Source organism: Musa acuminata, chromosome BXJ3-3, assembly GCF_036884655.1.
Source record: "Musa acuminata AAA Group cultivar baxijiao chromosome BXJ3-3, Cavendish_Baxijiao_AAA, whole genome shotgun sequence".
NCBI lineage: Eukaryota > Viridiplantae > Streptophyta > Magnoliopsida > Zingiberales > Musaceae > Musa > Musa acuminata.
The window spans coordinates 10,973,840-10,990,399 of NC_088351.1; the positions used below are offsets into that span (position 1 = coordinate 10,973,840).

At 46.6% G+C, this 16,560-nt stretch overlaps 2 protein-coding genes across 2 annotated transcripts; one reads left to right on the plus strand and one right to left on the minus strand.

The window, feature by feature from the left end:
* Positions 1-2,088: 2,088 nt before the first annotated feature.
* Positions 2,089-4,845, minus strand: LOC135633003 (protein WALLS ARE THIN 1-like). The gene is made up of 6 exons (XM_065141996.1): positions 4,568-4,845; positions 4,261-4,323; positions 4,057-4,173; positions 3,561-3,981; positions 2,620-2,771; positions 2,089-2,534 (listed from the first exon to the last, which is right to left on the minus strand). Exons 1-6 carry the CDS (start codon positions 4,774-4,776, stop codon positions 2,333-2,335), a joined length of 1,164 nt encoding a protein of 387 aa, XP_064998068.1. The 5' UTR covers positions 4,777-4,845; the 3' UTR covers positions 2,089-2,332.
* A 6,816-nt stretch (positions 4,846-11,661) lies between these two features.
* On the plus strand, positions 11,662-13,118 carry LOC103973382 (protein RGF1 INDUCIBLE TRANSCRIPTION FACTOR 1-like). Its single transcript, XM_009387936.3, has 3 exons — positions 11,662-12,033; positions 12,163-12,423; positions 12,539-13,118. Exons 1-3 carry the CDS (start codon positions 11,830-11,832, stop codon positions 12,785-12,787), a joined length of 714 nt encoding a protein of 237 aa, XP_009386211.2. The 5' UTR covers positions 11,662-11,829; the 3' UTR covers positions 12,788-13,118.
* The last annotated feature ends 3,442 nt before the right edge of the window (positions 13,119-16,560 follow it).

The following is a 16,560-nucleotide window of genomic DNA, read 5'->3' on the forward strand; positions in this document are numbered from 1 at the left end:
GGATATTTATGACCATAAAGCTGGCGTTGACAGCGCCACAAGGAACAGATAACTGATCATCCATCACACACCACCAATCTGATATCCGTGTATTTAATGCTTCTCAATTAACTCATTCTTCTTCGAGTCCATCATGCGATATATATATATATATATATATATATATGAGCACCGAGGGAAACAAAAACAACATGTTCCACACCCGTAGTTCTTCTGCGACCACGGGATGGTAGAGGAAGTGCGCACAATGGAATGGGCGGCTCTGTGTACGTGCTACATGACATTGCATGGCTACTACATGTGTCGCGTCTCTACAGAGCAAGTACTTGGCGGTGTGATTGGCATGGCAATCAAACACCACACGATGGGCAAATTACGGTGGGTCTCGAGATAAGGAAATTAATGTTCCAAGTAAAAATACAATTTTTTCTTAAGGTAGTGGACGTATAATTATATCTTATGGTTTTGTTTTTATGGGAAGTGATTTCAGCTGGAAAGACGCAAGCACGATGAGGCAAAATTGCCGCCTAGTTTCAAATGGTTGACGCGGTAACACAACCGGAATGGCCGATGGTGGTGTCACCATTACCTACTTTGCAAGGTCTGAACTCGTGTGGAAATGGTGGCTGCTTTTTGATATGGTGTGAATTCTGCTCTGGAAAGATCCAATTTGACGTCTCTATCTCTCTCTCTCGTGACTCATAGGGCATGCGTGGTGTGTCAACCTACTACTATTCTGCCTGTGGAAAACGCTGTTCAAAAGCTTTATGATCTAAGCTTAAACTTAGTTACGAGGAATAGGAAATTAACCACCAACTTGTGTTGGGGACAGGTTATTGAAAGGGGAGAGGGAGACCTTAAAGCCATCTTTACTTTTAGTCTATCTACTTATTGAAAGGGGAGAGGGAGAACTTAATAGGTGGCTTAGTTTGCAGATGACTTCTCAACTTAAATTACATTTTTTTAAACTTCTCATCTAAATCTTGATTTTTTTTTTTTTAAATTAGGTCTTCTTTCAATAATGGAGGTAAAATATTAACAAAATTATATATATATATATATATAGCAATTAATAGTTTATTTCCAAAAACTATCCTTTCTGCCGCTTTAGAATATATTGAGCACATATTTTTTTGTTTATCAATTTATCACTACTATCTGATCGCAAAACCAAAGGTTAAACATTAGATTGGTCTTCTATCTGGATTGGATTATTCATCCCGAGTTTCTTAAGGCTTTGCTTGCCAACTTATTATGGGGAATTTAGAAAGTTGTAAATGAAATCAATTTTCAGGAAAAAAAAACTTAGTGCTAAAGGTATTTAGCCTACGCTATCCATTTAATATTTATAAAAGGAAACAACATAAGCAATCTTATTGACTTCAAATAGATCAAACCCCTGCTTGATCTTATTCAATTGAATACTAATGGCTCCAAAAGACCTCAAGTGTTTTTTTTTTCTTTAGTGGCACTCACTGCCTCATAGATTGCAATAGAGCAGCCCATTGGGTTGCCTCAAAGGGGCGAGTCACAATCTTTGGTTTTTCTTTTTTTCTTTTTGGTAGTATTTTATGAAGAATATTATTGTTAATTGTAATTACTAATATGAGATGTATGCCTATACCACATGTACACCATCCTCTTATCAAAAGTCTAATTCTTCTTACATATCGCTTCCTTCCTTCCTTCCGTGTAGACGATAGCAAATTTATAAATAAGAACAAAATATTATGAATGACATTGAAAATTGGGTATCCTACATTTGAACTAACGTTATTTGATTTTTAATTCTGACATTAAATTATTTTTATATAATAATAATCTGATTCTATTTTTTTATATATTTATAAATTCAGGTTTTCAGGATCCTAAGTTTGTGCATAGGCCATGGGGAAGAAACCGATCATTAGCATGAGATTGTCAAAGATTCAAGCATGGAAAGCCATCATAATATAGTGCTTGCTTTGGTTAGTGGGTCATGGTTGATGTGACTGAGACTGTAGGGTGATTTGAAGACCATGCATGCCGCCTTCTGCTTGTCACTCTCTAGTCGCTGGTGGATCGATAGAGATGAACAGACACTCCAAATGATACCCAAAAGATGCTCGCTCCTCTGATTCTGTTCTACAGGTTTATATCATACAAACAGTGGAAGATGGACAGCAAACAAACCAAAAGCAAACTTAGTAGCTTCTTCAAACAGGGCACTCATCAATCTCATCAAGGAAAACACAGACCAACCGTGCTGAACACATCTACGTCGACTCTGCTTTCAAGCAAACACCAGTCTTCCTCCTGGCAATATCGCATTACGATTAGTCTACGGTTTGGATCACACGTTCTCAGAGGGTGGCGAGGGCAACAGCGGCTGAGTTAGGGTGGAAGCTTTCGGCGAAGCAATGGGTCTGACGCCGTCATGGTCGCAGGTGGAGGAGACAACCATGGCTGCCTCCTTAGCAGCGAAGGCTCGCTCTTCACTCTTTCCCCACAGCACCAGGTACAGCCCAGCTATGATGAACACGGCACCAATAATGCTGCATGAATCATTGAAACAAAACAGAGAAACTTAGCCGACTCTAAAACAAAACTCTTTGTTCTTTGACACACACTGGTCAATACCCGCCGAGGTAGAATTGCTCTCCCAAAGCAATCGACGCCATGATTGCAACAACCAGAGTCTGGACTGGCTGGTAGACGGCCACGAAGACAGGGCCGCCCCTGTCAATGCACCATATCTGCACAGCGAAGGCGATGCCGGAAGCAACAAATCCCTGCATAGAATTCATGTCAAATATACTTCGTTATGCAGTCGGTATCACTTTAGTTTCTAATGGCTCCTTCTTAGCCTTCGTAACATAAAAGTTTTGGGTTTGTAGCTGCACCATCTAAAATTGCACACGTATAATTAAAGGAAATCTCTCTCTCTCTCTCTCTCTCTCTCTCTCTCTCTCTCTACCCTAATCATTCGCCACAGAGTCCGACAATGATTCATAGGGCAGTGCCTAGTGGAAACTTTGTCGCTAATTATGCCCACCGCTGAGTTGGACACTGAGCACAACATAGATATATTTGCTTCAAATCTACAAGGAAAAAAAGCTGGGCACAAAGATAGCTTTGGCCAGCCAGTCTATAAAGTATGCGAGCAATAACAAGGAGGGAAAAGAGAACAAGTTCTAGGGTGGGTGATGACCTCGTGTTTCCTTGCATGATTGCAAGGATCCTAGCAAGGATGTCAGTCAGAACATGTGGGAGAGAACAAAGCACTTGAAATTTTCTGGAAAAACGCAAATTGGAGCCTTAGCTCCTTTATTCCGTTTCCTTAAATCTTTGGTGGTACCTGCGCCCTTTTCACTGTTCGTGCTTACAGGGCATGGAATAGCATGGCTGATTCCTCTAAGCATTTTTCTTGGATAGGGGCATTTATTGGAGTGAATGATTGATTAGGTTTGGGAGACACTTCATTAGGTCATATTTCTTATGAATCATAGTAATTGGTCATGCTTTAAGATTCCGACACTCATGCATCCATGCACATCCGGAACTAAAGATGGAAGGCTCACCGCGTAGAGGATGGTGAAGAGCTCGCCGCCGGAGTGAAAGATCCAAGCATCGGCGTCCCTCTCGATGAAGGCGGCGATGATGAGGAACTGGATCACTCCGAAGAAGCACGTGTACGAGGTCACCGAGAGCCTCGCCGGGTACTTCTTCAACACGGGCGCCTGGAGCACCAGCCACCCCGACCACGACAAGCAGTGACCGATGAGGAAGAGGCAGCCCAGCGTCCAGTTCTTCCCCTTGGCATCACCCAACCACAGCATTGTGGACGCGGAGGACGACGGGGTCGCTTCGTTCAAAGTGCGCGACGGGCTGAATATGGAGGGACCTTTGTACAACGTGATGATCGTCGCGCCGCCGACGCAGGCTAGAGTTCCGACGAGCTTCGCGATCCCATCGCGTCGGTCGAACCGTACCTTCTCTATTCTGCTCGAGACAAGTTTTGGGAATTACTACGGACCGAGAAAGCAACCAAGTGAGGAAAACGTGAAGGGATGTCACCTGAGGGCAGCAGCCATGGCAAAGGTGATGGCTGGGACAGAGTTTTGGATGGCGGAGGCGAAGGTGGGAGAGGTGTTGTCGAGCCCAAGCAGATAGAATCCCTGGTTTGCAGTTATACTGATTCCACGTATCGAAAACTAGGGTCAATATCATCGCTCGCATCCATCGAATCAGAGCAAGAATGTCTTAAACAAACGATCTTACCCGCACAAAGCGAGGAAGAAGAATTGGATGAGGAAAGAGAGCGTCATCGCCGGCCTGTCCTTCCTGCATTGACCAACACCAAATTAGAGCTTTACGTGATCTGGTTATATGACAAGTTCAGTGAACGCCCGTGTCATTGGTTGAAATTTGATTAGTTGGTACAGATTAAGCTTGAGAAGCCAATCAGAGTTTCTCGATCGTCAGTACCCCGCCGTCCATACGAGGGACATGGCGTAGGTTATTAGCGCAGGAGCCAAATCTAACAGTCGTGTGTGGAGATGCAAAGATGGAGCCATCGAGGTCGTACTTCTCGAGGAAGTAGGCGAAGGGAACGAGCAGGATCAAGGCGATGATGTTCCGGTACACGGGAAACACCACTTTACTGATCCCCATATTGAGGGCCGCCCGGGAGACGACATGGAAGCCGGCGTACCCGAACTGCAGGGCCAGCATGGCCACATGCAGCTGCACCCTCTCCGGCACGCCGCATATGCTCCTCGCTCCGGCCTCTGCCATCCCTCCACCGCCACGACTAACGATCAACCAACCACGACGGAGACAGAGAGCGAGAGAGGGAACGAAGGATGAAGAGGTGTGATGCTCGGTGGGGGTCTATATATCCGCGAGAGAAGAAGAATGTACGTGTCACTGTCAGCGTGGAGTCGTCCCCACCGGCGGCCAGGCTCTAATTAAAGATGAAAAGCTTCATTCCCCGACTCGAGTCACGACCAAAGTCACGACCGAGGAGGTGGCGCGCATTCGTGCCTCGGATATGCGCCACGGCCTAATCAAAGAGACGTCACGTCAACTGTCGCATGTCCTGGGTGGTCGACCGCATTCTCCATCGCTGCTCTTCGGCGCATTTCAACAAACAGTTGGATCTTTGGCGAGCAGCTGTTAACGATGTAGAAATTACATGTACAAAAAGGAGTAGAAATCTGCTCGCAGGTCCGACCGCCGTGGCCTTTATCCATCGGCGATTCCTTTGCATTTGGCGACATGCTGCTAATGATGACTAGAACCGATGGGAGGAGGATGGAGAGGACGCACGGGTAGGTTTCGTGATGAGCCCCACCTTCCGGTGGCGACTGACCTTACAACATGCTCGAGGTATCTCACTTGTACTGCACATGCTCATGAGAGGTCACCAACAAAGCAGGCTTTTCTTTGTTTATTCCTGTTCACATAGACCTTCCGGATGTTGAGGGCGGTATGGCTGTATGAATTGAATCTGTACGAGAGAAGCACGTAGCGATCATACAAAAACGTCGCCTTCGTCGATGACAACTCCACATATGTCGCATGGTTCTTCCATGTCTACTGCAAGCTAACGTATGTATTAAAAGATACTGATCGAATGGTGAAATCAGTAGCAGCACTGTGGCCGACAGGGACACATCGTGAACTGTATGATACGCTCTGACGTTTGATTACGGAGACGCGACCTCACTAACTCTTCAATCTTCGACATAAGTACACGCTCGCACTGTCATTGTTAGAAGCACAAGTTTCGAGCTTCACCTGTCGTTCTCTTTCCCATTCGGCGCAGTAACACGCGTTTCACTTTTCACTGTTGGGGGGTATCAATTCACCAGCCTTTGTCGGGTAAAAATCATGAGAATTTCCTTGAAGAGAGGAGCTTCTTCCACCTCGTGAAACATTCTTTACCTAACATACGTCAGTACAAGAGTAACTTCGTTGTTTAATGTATGAATTCCCACTCCCGGAATCTGCTCGTGCACTTGCTTGTGGGTGTTTTCAGGTGCTGAGCTTTCCTGCTTTTAGGGACAGCTTGCCCGCCCCAATAGAGACAGGTCATCAATTTAATATATCTCTCCAGTGTGCCCTTAAAAGAGTTGTGTGGTAAAGAGAATTGCATTGGCTCTCTTTGCTTTCACTTTATAAAGCACTCTCATCAACCATCACCGCCACCACCACCACCACCATCACCACCGACAACCAATCTCTTCTCTGCTACTTCATGCGGTGTGGGAAATGTCTCGCAAATTCCCATGCACAGTCATATGCTATCATGTTGGGTAACTGCTGGTGTGTATGCGAGAGAATCTGCTTCTGGCCACATGTAAGATCAGGTCAAGAACATGAGTGCACATGAATGGGAAGGTTAAGCAAGGTTGATCTATAATTATCTCTGTCCTTATTTTATTGACTTGTGAGGCTACTTTGCCCATTCAATGATTCTACATGTTTCTTAGCTTTTTTTTCATATCTTTAATATTAAATTCAAATAATTTTGATCACGCTTTAATTCGAATCAATATGATGATTCGTTAGTTTCAAACTCAACTAAGATCATGCTAACCTGAGACAATTCGATCTTGATTTTATTAAATATATATCTATATCTATTTATATTATATTTACAAATATAAATAATATTATGGGATGATGGTTACATTGTTAAGTTTAATTCAAAAGACTTGGGTTGGACTCTTGAGAAAGATATTTAGTCTCATTAAAATGTTTATAAATTTATTTTTTTTAATCAAATTTACCCATTATAGTTATACATATATTTTTAAATTTTTAAAAATTAAATTATATTTTTTTTAAAATTATATATATATATATATATATATATATATATATATATTATAATAATAATAATAATAATAATAATAATAATAATAATAATAATAATAATAATAATAATAATAACGATTCGAACCAAAACCTTCCGAACTAGAATCGATCGATTCCAAAACCGACAATTTCGGTTCAATTCGAGAATCGAATCTTTTGACGATTCGATTTTAATTTTTTTTTGTTTTGGAAAATCAGAACAGATAGATAGTTCCGAAATCGAAATCGTGGCAAAGGGCTATCTTCGAGGATCAATGTTTTAATATAAATAGCTTAGCTTATAGAATAGTAATTCCTAAGACGATCGAGATGAGCTTATAATTAATTAATTAAGTAAAAGCTGTCAAACAGCCAAGTACTACTACTATTATGACTCATCTATTAGCAGCCGGCCGACATCACGCACGAGACCATACTGCAAAAGGCCACTCGTATCATGCAGATTCCTTCTCCTTGTTGCCAACAGCCACCACGTTAGTGTGTCTACTTCTGTCGATCAGGAAGTCGGATTCATGCTGGTGAAACTCCCAGTGGTGGATGCACAGTGTGATATCTCTGATGACTTTTGTTTGGCCTCTTCGCCGGATGAGGGGATTCTCGCAGACTCCAGAGGAAATGACAAGGAGATGCGGAGTCGTACAGTGGCAGGTCCTGCTTTGTCCCTGTCCAACCCAAACGCATGCTTGCAAGGGCTCGATGCCATGGAACGACTGCAAGTTTGCTGCTCCTTTGCCCACTCGTCGAATCTTAAAGGTGACAACCTTTGCGCCGGTGGTCGTGGCTGCTAGTGAACTGCGTCCAGGGGACTCCTCGTATAAGATTACTACATGTACAAGGACTAACTTGTTTTGGAACGATGGGTTGGTTGTCCGTGAGATTAGGTTCATTCTTCGCTCCATCGTGTGAATGGATCCATTTGCCCATAAACACATGAAACTTGCTCTGCCGTGGCATCACCATTAAAAGAATGAAATCTAAGTCAAACATAAGCGGACGATCGGTACAGAAGCCACGTTTCCAAGTCCTATAAAGCTTTAAACATTTAGGGATGATGATCTACTTGCAAGTTGACCGTCTGCGTCTGGTCCACCTATTGGACCATGGACATGGGAACCATACCCAACCGGTGCATATGAAGACATCCTCAAGCTGCCATGGCTCCCTGTGCTGCTGATTTCTTCAACAGGAGGACCAACCGAGAGGCGGTTCCACCACCATCAAACGTGCAGCGGAACCAAATGATCGCGTGGAATATGTGCATCATCGCTTGCGTAAATTCTACTACCAGTGACGCCCACAAGGAAGACTTAGAGAAGCATGCATGTGTGAGACGACAAAGTTAAGAACGAGTCTTATCGGAGAACATGACGTGCTTAATTTGGTTCGGGGTAGCTATTGATAGCCACAATACGATGGGGTGTTGAATAATTCGACGAGATTTATGGATTGCGTCGAAGATGAAGAAACGTCAGCGTTCTATGGATGCATCAAAGAGCAAGGACTGAGAGTTCTTTATGCGTTGGGAGAAAGGGGAAAGGGGAAAGGCGAAAGAAGACGACGCATCATCAGTTCGAGGGTCAAAAGTTGCAGCAAACACACCACGCCCACGCTCCATCATGAATGCCCCAAAAGCTTTTGGGTGCTCTCTCCATCCGACACACACCTCAACAGGGTGATACATCCCACCGAGGTCACTAATTGGGATGAGGGGATTGATGAGCGTTCGAATCCCATGAAAGCAGCCCACCAGACGTCGTCCCACCCGGATTCCTCCTCGCCGCTGCGCGCCCTCGCCCTCGAGCCATGATGGCGAGCCCTGCGGGGGCGATATGGGCGGGGCAAGATTGCTGCTACGATGCTACAGACCTGGATGGGCGGCGCGGACGAGGAGACGGCACCGGCCGTGGGGGAGAGTGCGTGCGGTGGCGACGGGCGGATCAGCACACAAGGTTGATTGGCACGTGGAAGACACGAATAGTTTGGATCTCGTAATCTATGGATCCAAACACAAGGATCGACATGAGATCGGGAATGCTGTTTGTTTAGTTGATGGAAATGATTTATTTGTGGGACGGACCATAGGAGACGCCCCATGCGGTGGGGCCCCACGCATAAAGGGTTATGAGAAGCTTTATGCTAAAAGGGAATCACTTTTATGAGGTGATACTGTGAATCGAAATGGCCATCGTTGAGTACCGTGTATCCTAACGTGTGATGCAGCCGATCATTTTGACCACTGACGGATCATTCCTTTTGCGTCAAGATCCGTGCATGCGTCCTTGTCACGGGGGGCTTTCAATTTAGGATAGGAGAGTTTGCTGTGGTGATGTGGGCCCACATTGTGAATTGGATCAGCCCGAACTCGAGAAGGGCCCATTAGGAGCTGTGCACATTCGATCAAAATTGGCATGTTAGATTTGACCACTATACTCCCAAAGCATGTCAAACGACCGAGTAAGTACTTTTTTTTAATTTTATTTTCACTCAAATTTAAAGATCAATACAGTTGTTTAGGGAATAGTTTTTTTTGTTCTGAAATCTGAAAGGTTCTCTTTGGATTGGTAGGCCACCTTGCCAAGTGATATACGGTGATGGATGCATGGGTTCTCTTTAGAGCAGTGGGATCGTCTCTCTCACTGATGCTCGATGGTATTTAACTCGAGAAGCCTCGATGAACGCCTTCAAAGGAGTATATTTACAAGGATAAAAAAAAAAAAATCCTTATCGCGTAGTTTAATTATCCTCAACCTCCTAGCAAATATTAGCTCCATCTTTGTCACATGAAATATTTTGCATGCATATTCTCGCTTCACGAAAGCTTACTCGTTGGCGACGTATCTTCTCACAATCAATTACAATTTGACCATCACATATTTGGATTTAACCTTTTGTTTTTTTTTTTGGTCACACAGCCCATTTCAATTTTGATCATCTGCCATATACCACTAACTAATGTTACTTATCTTCATCTTTATTTATTATGATCCGAGCCTGATGGGCTAACTTATCTTCATCAATTTCATTTAGTCTAAATCACTAACCAAAATGCTTAAGTTAAAGTTGATAGTAGTATACTCATCATACCCTTATAAGTCAATCTTAATCTTACCCACTTTCGACGTGGGACTAATCAGGGGTGTTACATTATTGATATATTATTTTTATTTACTCGATTTTATCTCCATTTGGCCAATGCTCCTATCCTTTCTAGTCAACATGTCATTAGGGTCTGACGTTACAAGTTTTATAATATGACACTAATAAAGATTTCAACTCGACTCCATTGTTTTGATCAAGTATTACTTCTAACTTTTAAGTTAACCCAACAAAGTGATTATTTTATATCCTCGATTCAAATAATAATTTCATGATCTTATTGATGGCCGAAGGATGTGTTTAATCATTCCTAACATTTACCATGACTTCGATCTAACGATCATATGCCACGTTATAAAAAAAGATTGCTAAGTACAATCTTAAGAATGCATAGATGGAATCATTAAAATCAATAAAAAACTTAAGAAACTTTATCGAGTATATTCTTCAACGTAATTTTTATATAATTTTGAATCAAGTGTCTAGGGCATTTCAAAGTGGACATCGGTTGACTTTGACTCTCCCTATCTATTAAATCAGAATAATACTACTTAAATTTATAATAAATTATATCGAGTTTTATGTGATATTAATGAATTTTTTTATTTTTAACTTTTGAGATAATATTTCTTTGTATAAAAAAAATGATCGTGTAGGTCTGGAAATGCCTTCGACACCGAAATGAAAAAGAAAAAAAAAAAAAGAGCCAAACGATCCTGACCATGAGTCTCATCTGTACGGGCCAAGTCCCAATGATTATATCCGCTGCCACGTACGGGCTTGACCGTTTGTCGAAGTCGCGCGATCGATTGACTTGGGGTGCGAGAGGTGGTGGGGTCGTCGGTGAGGGTGATACGCCTCTACATGCCCACGCCTTCAACTCGTGCCCGCAATTACTGCGTCGGGTCGTCCTGCTGCCGTGCCAAGTGTCCATTTTTGGGTTTCTTTTTAGCGGGTGCACCAGCCGTTCCCGTTTAGGTCCCATCTTTGACCTCTTACCGAACTCTTACAATTCCGCGCCCGCCTTCGACTCGGCCGTCAAAAAAACGTCGAAATCCGTGCGGCTTAGTGCCTAACGCATCTGACCGCAGCGAGCACTCCCCGACGCCCCCCATCCCACTTTGCGTCCGGGATTCTTTTCGCTCCCTCACGATCCCGTGTCCCCGTGAAGCCGCACACGTCACGCCACACGCTGGCCACGCGCTCCACGTGGGATCATCCCTGGGCCCAGCTCACGCCCATTCGACTTCCCATCTTTCCTTGCCCCCAAAAAGGGCAAGTTTCCAACCCCCACACCAAGCGTGCGCCGCTCCCCCCTCCTCATCATCCGGCGCGCGCCGGCCCTCACACGCAAGCGTTCCGGGCGCCCTCGATCCGACAAGTCACATGGGTCCCGCATATAATTGCGAATCATGTGAAGCCACGTTACTCGACAGAATGGCCTCCGTGTTGGAGATCGAACAGCGGATCCGTGGCTCTTAGACCATCGCGTAGCCCAGCTGCCGACCTCGGCGGGGGAGCGCTTACGAAGGGACGCGAGTAACGTAGGCCGAACCACAACCCGATCCAACGGCCTCGTGCCCTCCCTATCTACCCTTCGCACGATGCCATCCGTTGATCAAATCCGCTTTGCCTCTCTTTCTTTCCTCGTTCACCGCTTTTATTTTTGTTAATGTTTTTCCCCTCTCCGCCCACCCCGTTGTTGCTTTACGGGTTACTGAGTTCAAAAGTCTCTTGTTTCCTTCCCCTTTTCCTCTCCTCCCTGCCTCTTCGCTTCCCTTCCCTTGCGTCTCCCGATTTCCGCTACCAGCCTCCGCCTCGTCGCGGTGCCGACATTGATCGGAGCCGTTGGATCGGGCGCGGGCGGCGATGATGATGAGGAGGGTGGCGGCGTCGCTGGTGCCTCCGTGGCTGGAGCCCCTCCTCTCCACCCATTTCTTCGCCGCGTGTCCTCTCCACCCGGACGCCCCCCGCAGCGAGAGCAACATGTTCTGCCTCGACTGCGGCGCTTCCGCCGCCTCCTTCTGCTTCTATTGCCGCTCCGACCGCCATTCCGGCCACCGCGTCATCCAGGTCAACCACATTAGCCTGTTCTTCTCTCGTTTCTTTTCCTTTTCTCGTTTTTCGCCCCTCCTCCGTTCAATTGTCGGTGACGAGGGCGTCTTGTTTTGTTACTGGTGGCGGCGGCGGCGGCTGTGGCAGATACGGCGGTCGTCGTACCACGACGTCGTGCGGGTGGCGGAGATCCAGAAGGTGCTCGACATCAGCGGCGTCCAGACCTACGTCATCAACAGCGCGCGCGTCCTCTTCCTCAACGAGCGGCCGCAGCCGCGCGGTACCGGACGTGGCGGCGCCTCCGGTTCCTCGGCTGCCGGCCCACCCTCCTCCTCATCACCCCACACCTGCGAGATCTGTGCCCGCTCCCTCCTCGACCCCTTCCGCTTCTGCTCCCTGGGCTGCAAGGTCGGTACACATTCTTCCCCTCCTCCAATCGCACCGTAATTCGCGCGCCCGACCCAAGCGATCCTAATTAATCCAACATCTGACGGTGCGCACGCACACAAACCAAAAAATGTAGTTGGCTGGGATAAAGCGCAACGGCGACGCGACTTTTGTGCTGCACCCGGGCGACGAGGACGCCAGCGGCGGCGGGGAATCATCGTCGACAGCAGCCGCAGAGGAGAGCAAGGGTGGGCGGAGGGGAAGATGGGGTGGGGGATCCTGCGAGGAAGTGGGCCACGACGCCCGAGACCCCGCGCGTCCTCCGCCCCCGCCGAACTCGAGAAGGCGAAAGGGCATCCCCCACCGCGCCCCCTTCGCCTCCTGACCTGCTGCAGCATGTGAATTACTAAGAAGAAGAAGAAGCAGAAGCATATATTACTATTAAAACAAGACGAGCCATTTAGATTCAACGCTTCCCATCCCAGGAAAACTCCTCCTCCTCTCGGTAATAGCACACGGCAACACAAAGAGAGAGAGAGAGAGAGAGGGCCAAACCGAAACAGGTGCAAATTCTATTCCATTCACAGTGCGAGTGTAATAAGTGAATCATTGATATTACAATTATGGTTATTCGCTGTCTATTCTTATGCGATGCCTTTATAACGAGGCAATCCTTCTTCTTTTCTCTCCCCATAAGAAATGTAGGTCTTCTCTCACTTGCTTGCTTTTGCATAGAGCCTCCACTAGAGTTCCTCAAATTATTAGCCGCATTCATTGTCACATTATGCTGTACAATATTGATCTCGCATGCATTGTCACAATATTAATGTTCTCTGTGAGCTGTGCGCACATCGGAAGGCATATGGAAGGAATAGTTCCCCCGATGTGAAACTTGTTTACTCGAAATGTTGCTTCCTGTCACTTCAAACCAGATGCCACTACATGTTGCAGCGGTAGCATCGTTGGTCTTTATCGTCTCTATGCGAATATAGAATTGAATTCTACCTGTGCATGTAATGAAATGGTAGAATTTTATGAATCGTATCGAAGCTTTATTGGTGGAGAAGAAAAGGTTTTCAGGTTCGTGCTAGTTGGGGCATCTGATCTAGACAATTCTGTAGGTGGCGGATCACTTTCTTTGTATTGTAGACAAGTAAGCTAAAGCACAGTAACAAATAATAGCATCAAGTAAGGAGTAGGTCCTATAGATCAAACATGTACTTCCCCCCTCCCCCACTCCAGTGAATGGCATCAGTGAAATAGTTGATGTCACCGGCAATGACACAAGTGCCGACTTGATGTAATGCGGAGGGAGGGCGTCCATTTGCATTAAATAGGAGCAGGAGCAGGTCCAGGTTGGCCGAACCCAGCGCATGGTTGATGAGGACGACTGGGCCCAGGAATGGGCGGGGCATAGATCTAGCTAGTCTTTCTCATGGCTTTACACCCATGAACGAAGTAGACGAAGAAGAAAGATCGACTGAGGTCGAGGACCAGTATACGTGGGGCGTCCTCCTTGGCTGCTTTTTCTTGACGAATTTTGTTGACAGCCTCATGAGACGGGGATTTGAGTTCCATATGAACTGGCTTCTTGAAGGCCTGCTAGTACGCCCTCGGCAGGACCACTTTGGGCTCTCTCTCCTCCTCCCCTTTCGCTGCGTGAGGACCATGATGAGGGCGAGGCGGGTGGGGCGTTCTAGGAAGATTTCTTAAGGGCTAAACTAATGGTAAATGGTCGGCCCTCGTCTTCCCGGTGTGGTAGTTTAGTCGGTTAGGTCTGCTGTTGAGCTGTAGGTTGCTGTCACAAACCTTCTCCGGCATGTGTCACTCCTTCACAAATTAGGTTCAAGATTCCCCTCATAATGATTCGCTTCCACCGCCCCTGTGCTTTGCTTTCCTGCGTGCAGCGTAGCACCCTATGTTTCACGCCATGAACGAGTCAAAAGCCACCACTTATGTGCTGTTATGGCAACTTCTCCACCGGTACATGCTATTGCGTCCTTTTTGCCGTGCCGCGGTAACACTTCTGAACTAGAAAAGTACGCTTCGGCGTTGTACGCTCGTCACTGAGATGATAGTTGACAGGAATAATCTGGGCCCCGCGGGTGATGTCATTTTAACCCTACCTTTGATTCTACTCTTTACGGCTGCAGCAATCGATGTACTTGATCTTTTCCTGACGGCTCATGTCGCGCCTTGGGTGCATCGAATTACGTGCACATGGCGGGTAGATCTGAGGAACGTAAGCTTCTTTCTTCCTCCGGGGGAGTTGTTACAACATCACTCGTGAGCCAGCGGACGAGCCTTGAAGCTGCTCCGTAAGCCAGCGGATGAGCATTATAAATCGTTGATGGGACGTAGCAGTAGTACTTGAAACAGATGCCCTTCGTTTCGGTGGTGGTGTGAAGGCATCCCATCCCATCCCATCCCATCGATCCCTCATGTGCATAACTTTCCGATGTGTCTTCTCGCTGTGTCAGATCGAACTCTCGCTACAGCGGCCACCCGCCGGCCTGGAATCGTTTTCGTCCAGACAAGGTTGCGAGAGTTAATAGACAATAACATCGTTTTTTTGATGGCGATGCTTCACCTTCTTCGCTTCACCGGCCCAACGTAGATCCTTTGTTCTTTTCATGGTTGTAAATGCCACTCGTGTTAATTACATCGTGGGCAATGTAGACAAATAACGCCACGGTAGAGGCCAAGGAAGCTCGAGTTACCGTCGCCCTGGTCACCACCTACCGAAGCAAAGAGAAGGTAGCGGAAGCACCCAGAAGAGGCTGCAGACGAACGGAAGGAAAGGAAGCAGAGTCCATCACCGAGGAGGAAACGCAGGAAGAGGAGTTAAGAGGTGGCGAATCGAGGACAAGAAAGCAGACCCTCAAACTCCCAAGAAAGTGGAACAGCCTGATCCGCGAACCAGAAGCGGAGGGACTGAAGCCGATGCACCCGGGGCTGGGAAATCGTCGCGGGGGATGGCGGCGGTCGACGGCATAGTGTGCGACATGTTCGAGAGGCCGCCGGACAATTTGCTGCATGACCGATGCTGACACGGTTACACAGCGAGATGATTCCTAGTAGTGTGGTTGTGGAATTCTCGAGTGGGACAAGGCTACCGCTAAGGGTTTCTCGGCTTTTGTCGGGCTCCCGAATCCATGTGGCTGGGTGAGATCGGCCGAGGCCTGTTCTTCAAACTTGGGTGGGCGGTTCAATGGGCTCTGACGTTGAGAGCCTGAATGTGCCAAAAGCATTGTGACATACATACACCCACTGTTCTTCAATAAACTCGTCTCAGCTTTTTTCCCTCTTTTGGGTTGCATGGGATCTTTCGGCTGCTGTCTACTCACCGCATGAATAGAATGCGAGGCGAGGTGTCCAAAGTGCAAAGTAACAGCCCACACTCCAAACTTAAACTCCTCCCTTTAAAGCCACCGGATTCCGCCGTAGACCGACCGCTTTGCCTCCTCGCCTCCTACTCCCCTTTATGCCCCTATCGCTTTGCTTCCAACGTTCACCCTCCTCCCTTGCTTTGCGTTCGTAGATGCCCACATGTGGCTTTCGTCACGCTGAAGCCTTTCGTAAACGCGAGTCTGTGAGCATGCATCATTCGTACTTTTTAACTGTTGATCGGTTCGCTGCAGAGACTGGACACCCCGAAGCCATTACCATACGTCCTGCTCTCGTGCCTTCACGTCTCGGAATGATGATGCGGTCTATCTATATCCCTGTCGTAATCAACGACTGTAATGTGATTGATTCTTAACGAGGTATGCGAGGTGGGTAGAAAATTGTTTTCGCTCCTTCCCAGCATAGGATTCCCCGAAATGGACGCCGACCCGTGTCGTTTAGAATTTATACCCACCACACGTGTACGCTCGGCCGCCCCACAGGGGGAGCAGGACTTCAACTACGGCGCGATCCCCGTGAGTTTTACCTGTTGATTGCTTCACGCTGGCCTAAAATTCCTTTTTTTTTTTTTTTCCTTCGAACGAAAATACATAAAATTCCTTATGGCATTCCTACAAAGTCAAGGTTACAGTACATGGAGATTACATATCACTTTGACCGTGTGAGACGCACATCAGTCTTATCTCTATCTCTATCTCTATCCTAATGTTGCTCCAACCAGGAAAGCTAAAGAATCCAAGGCAAGCTTCA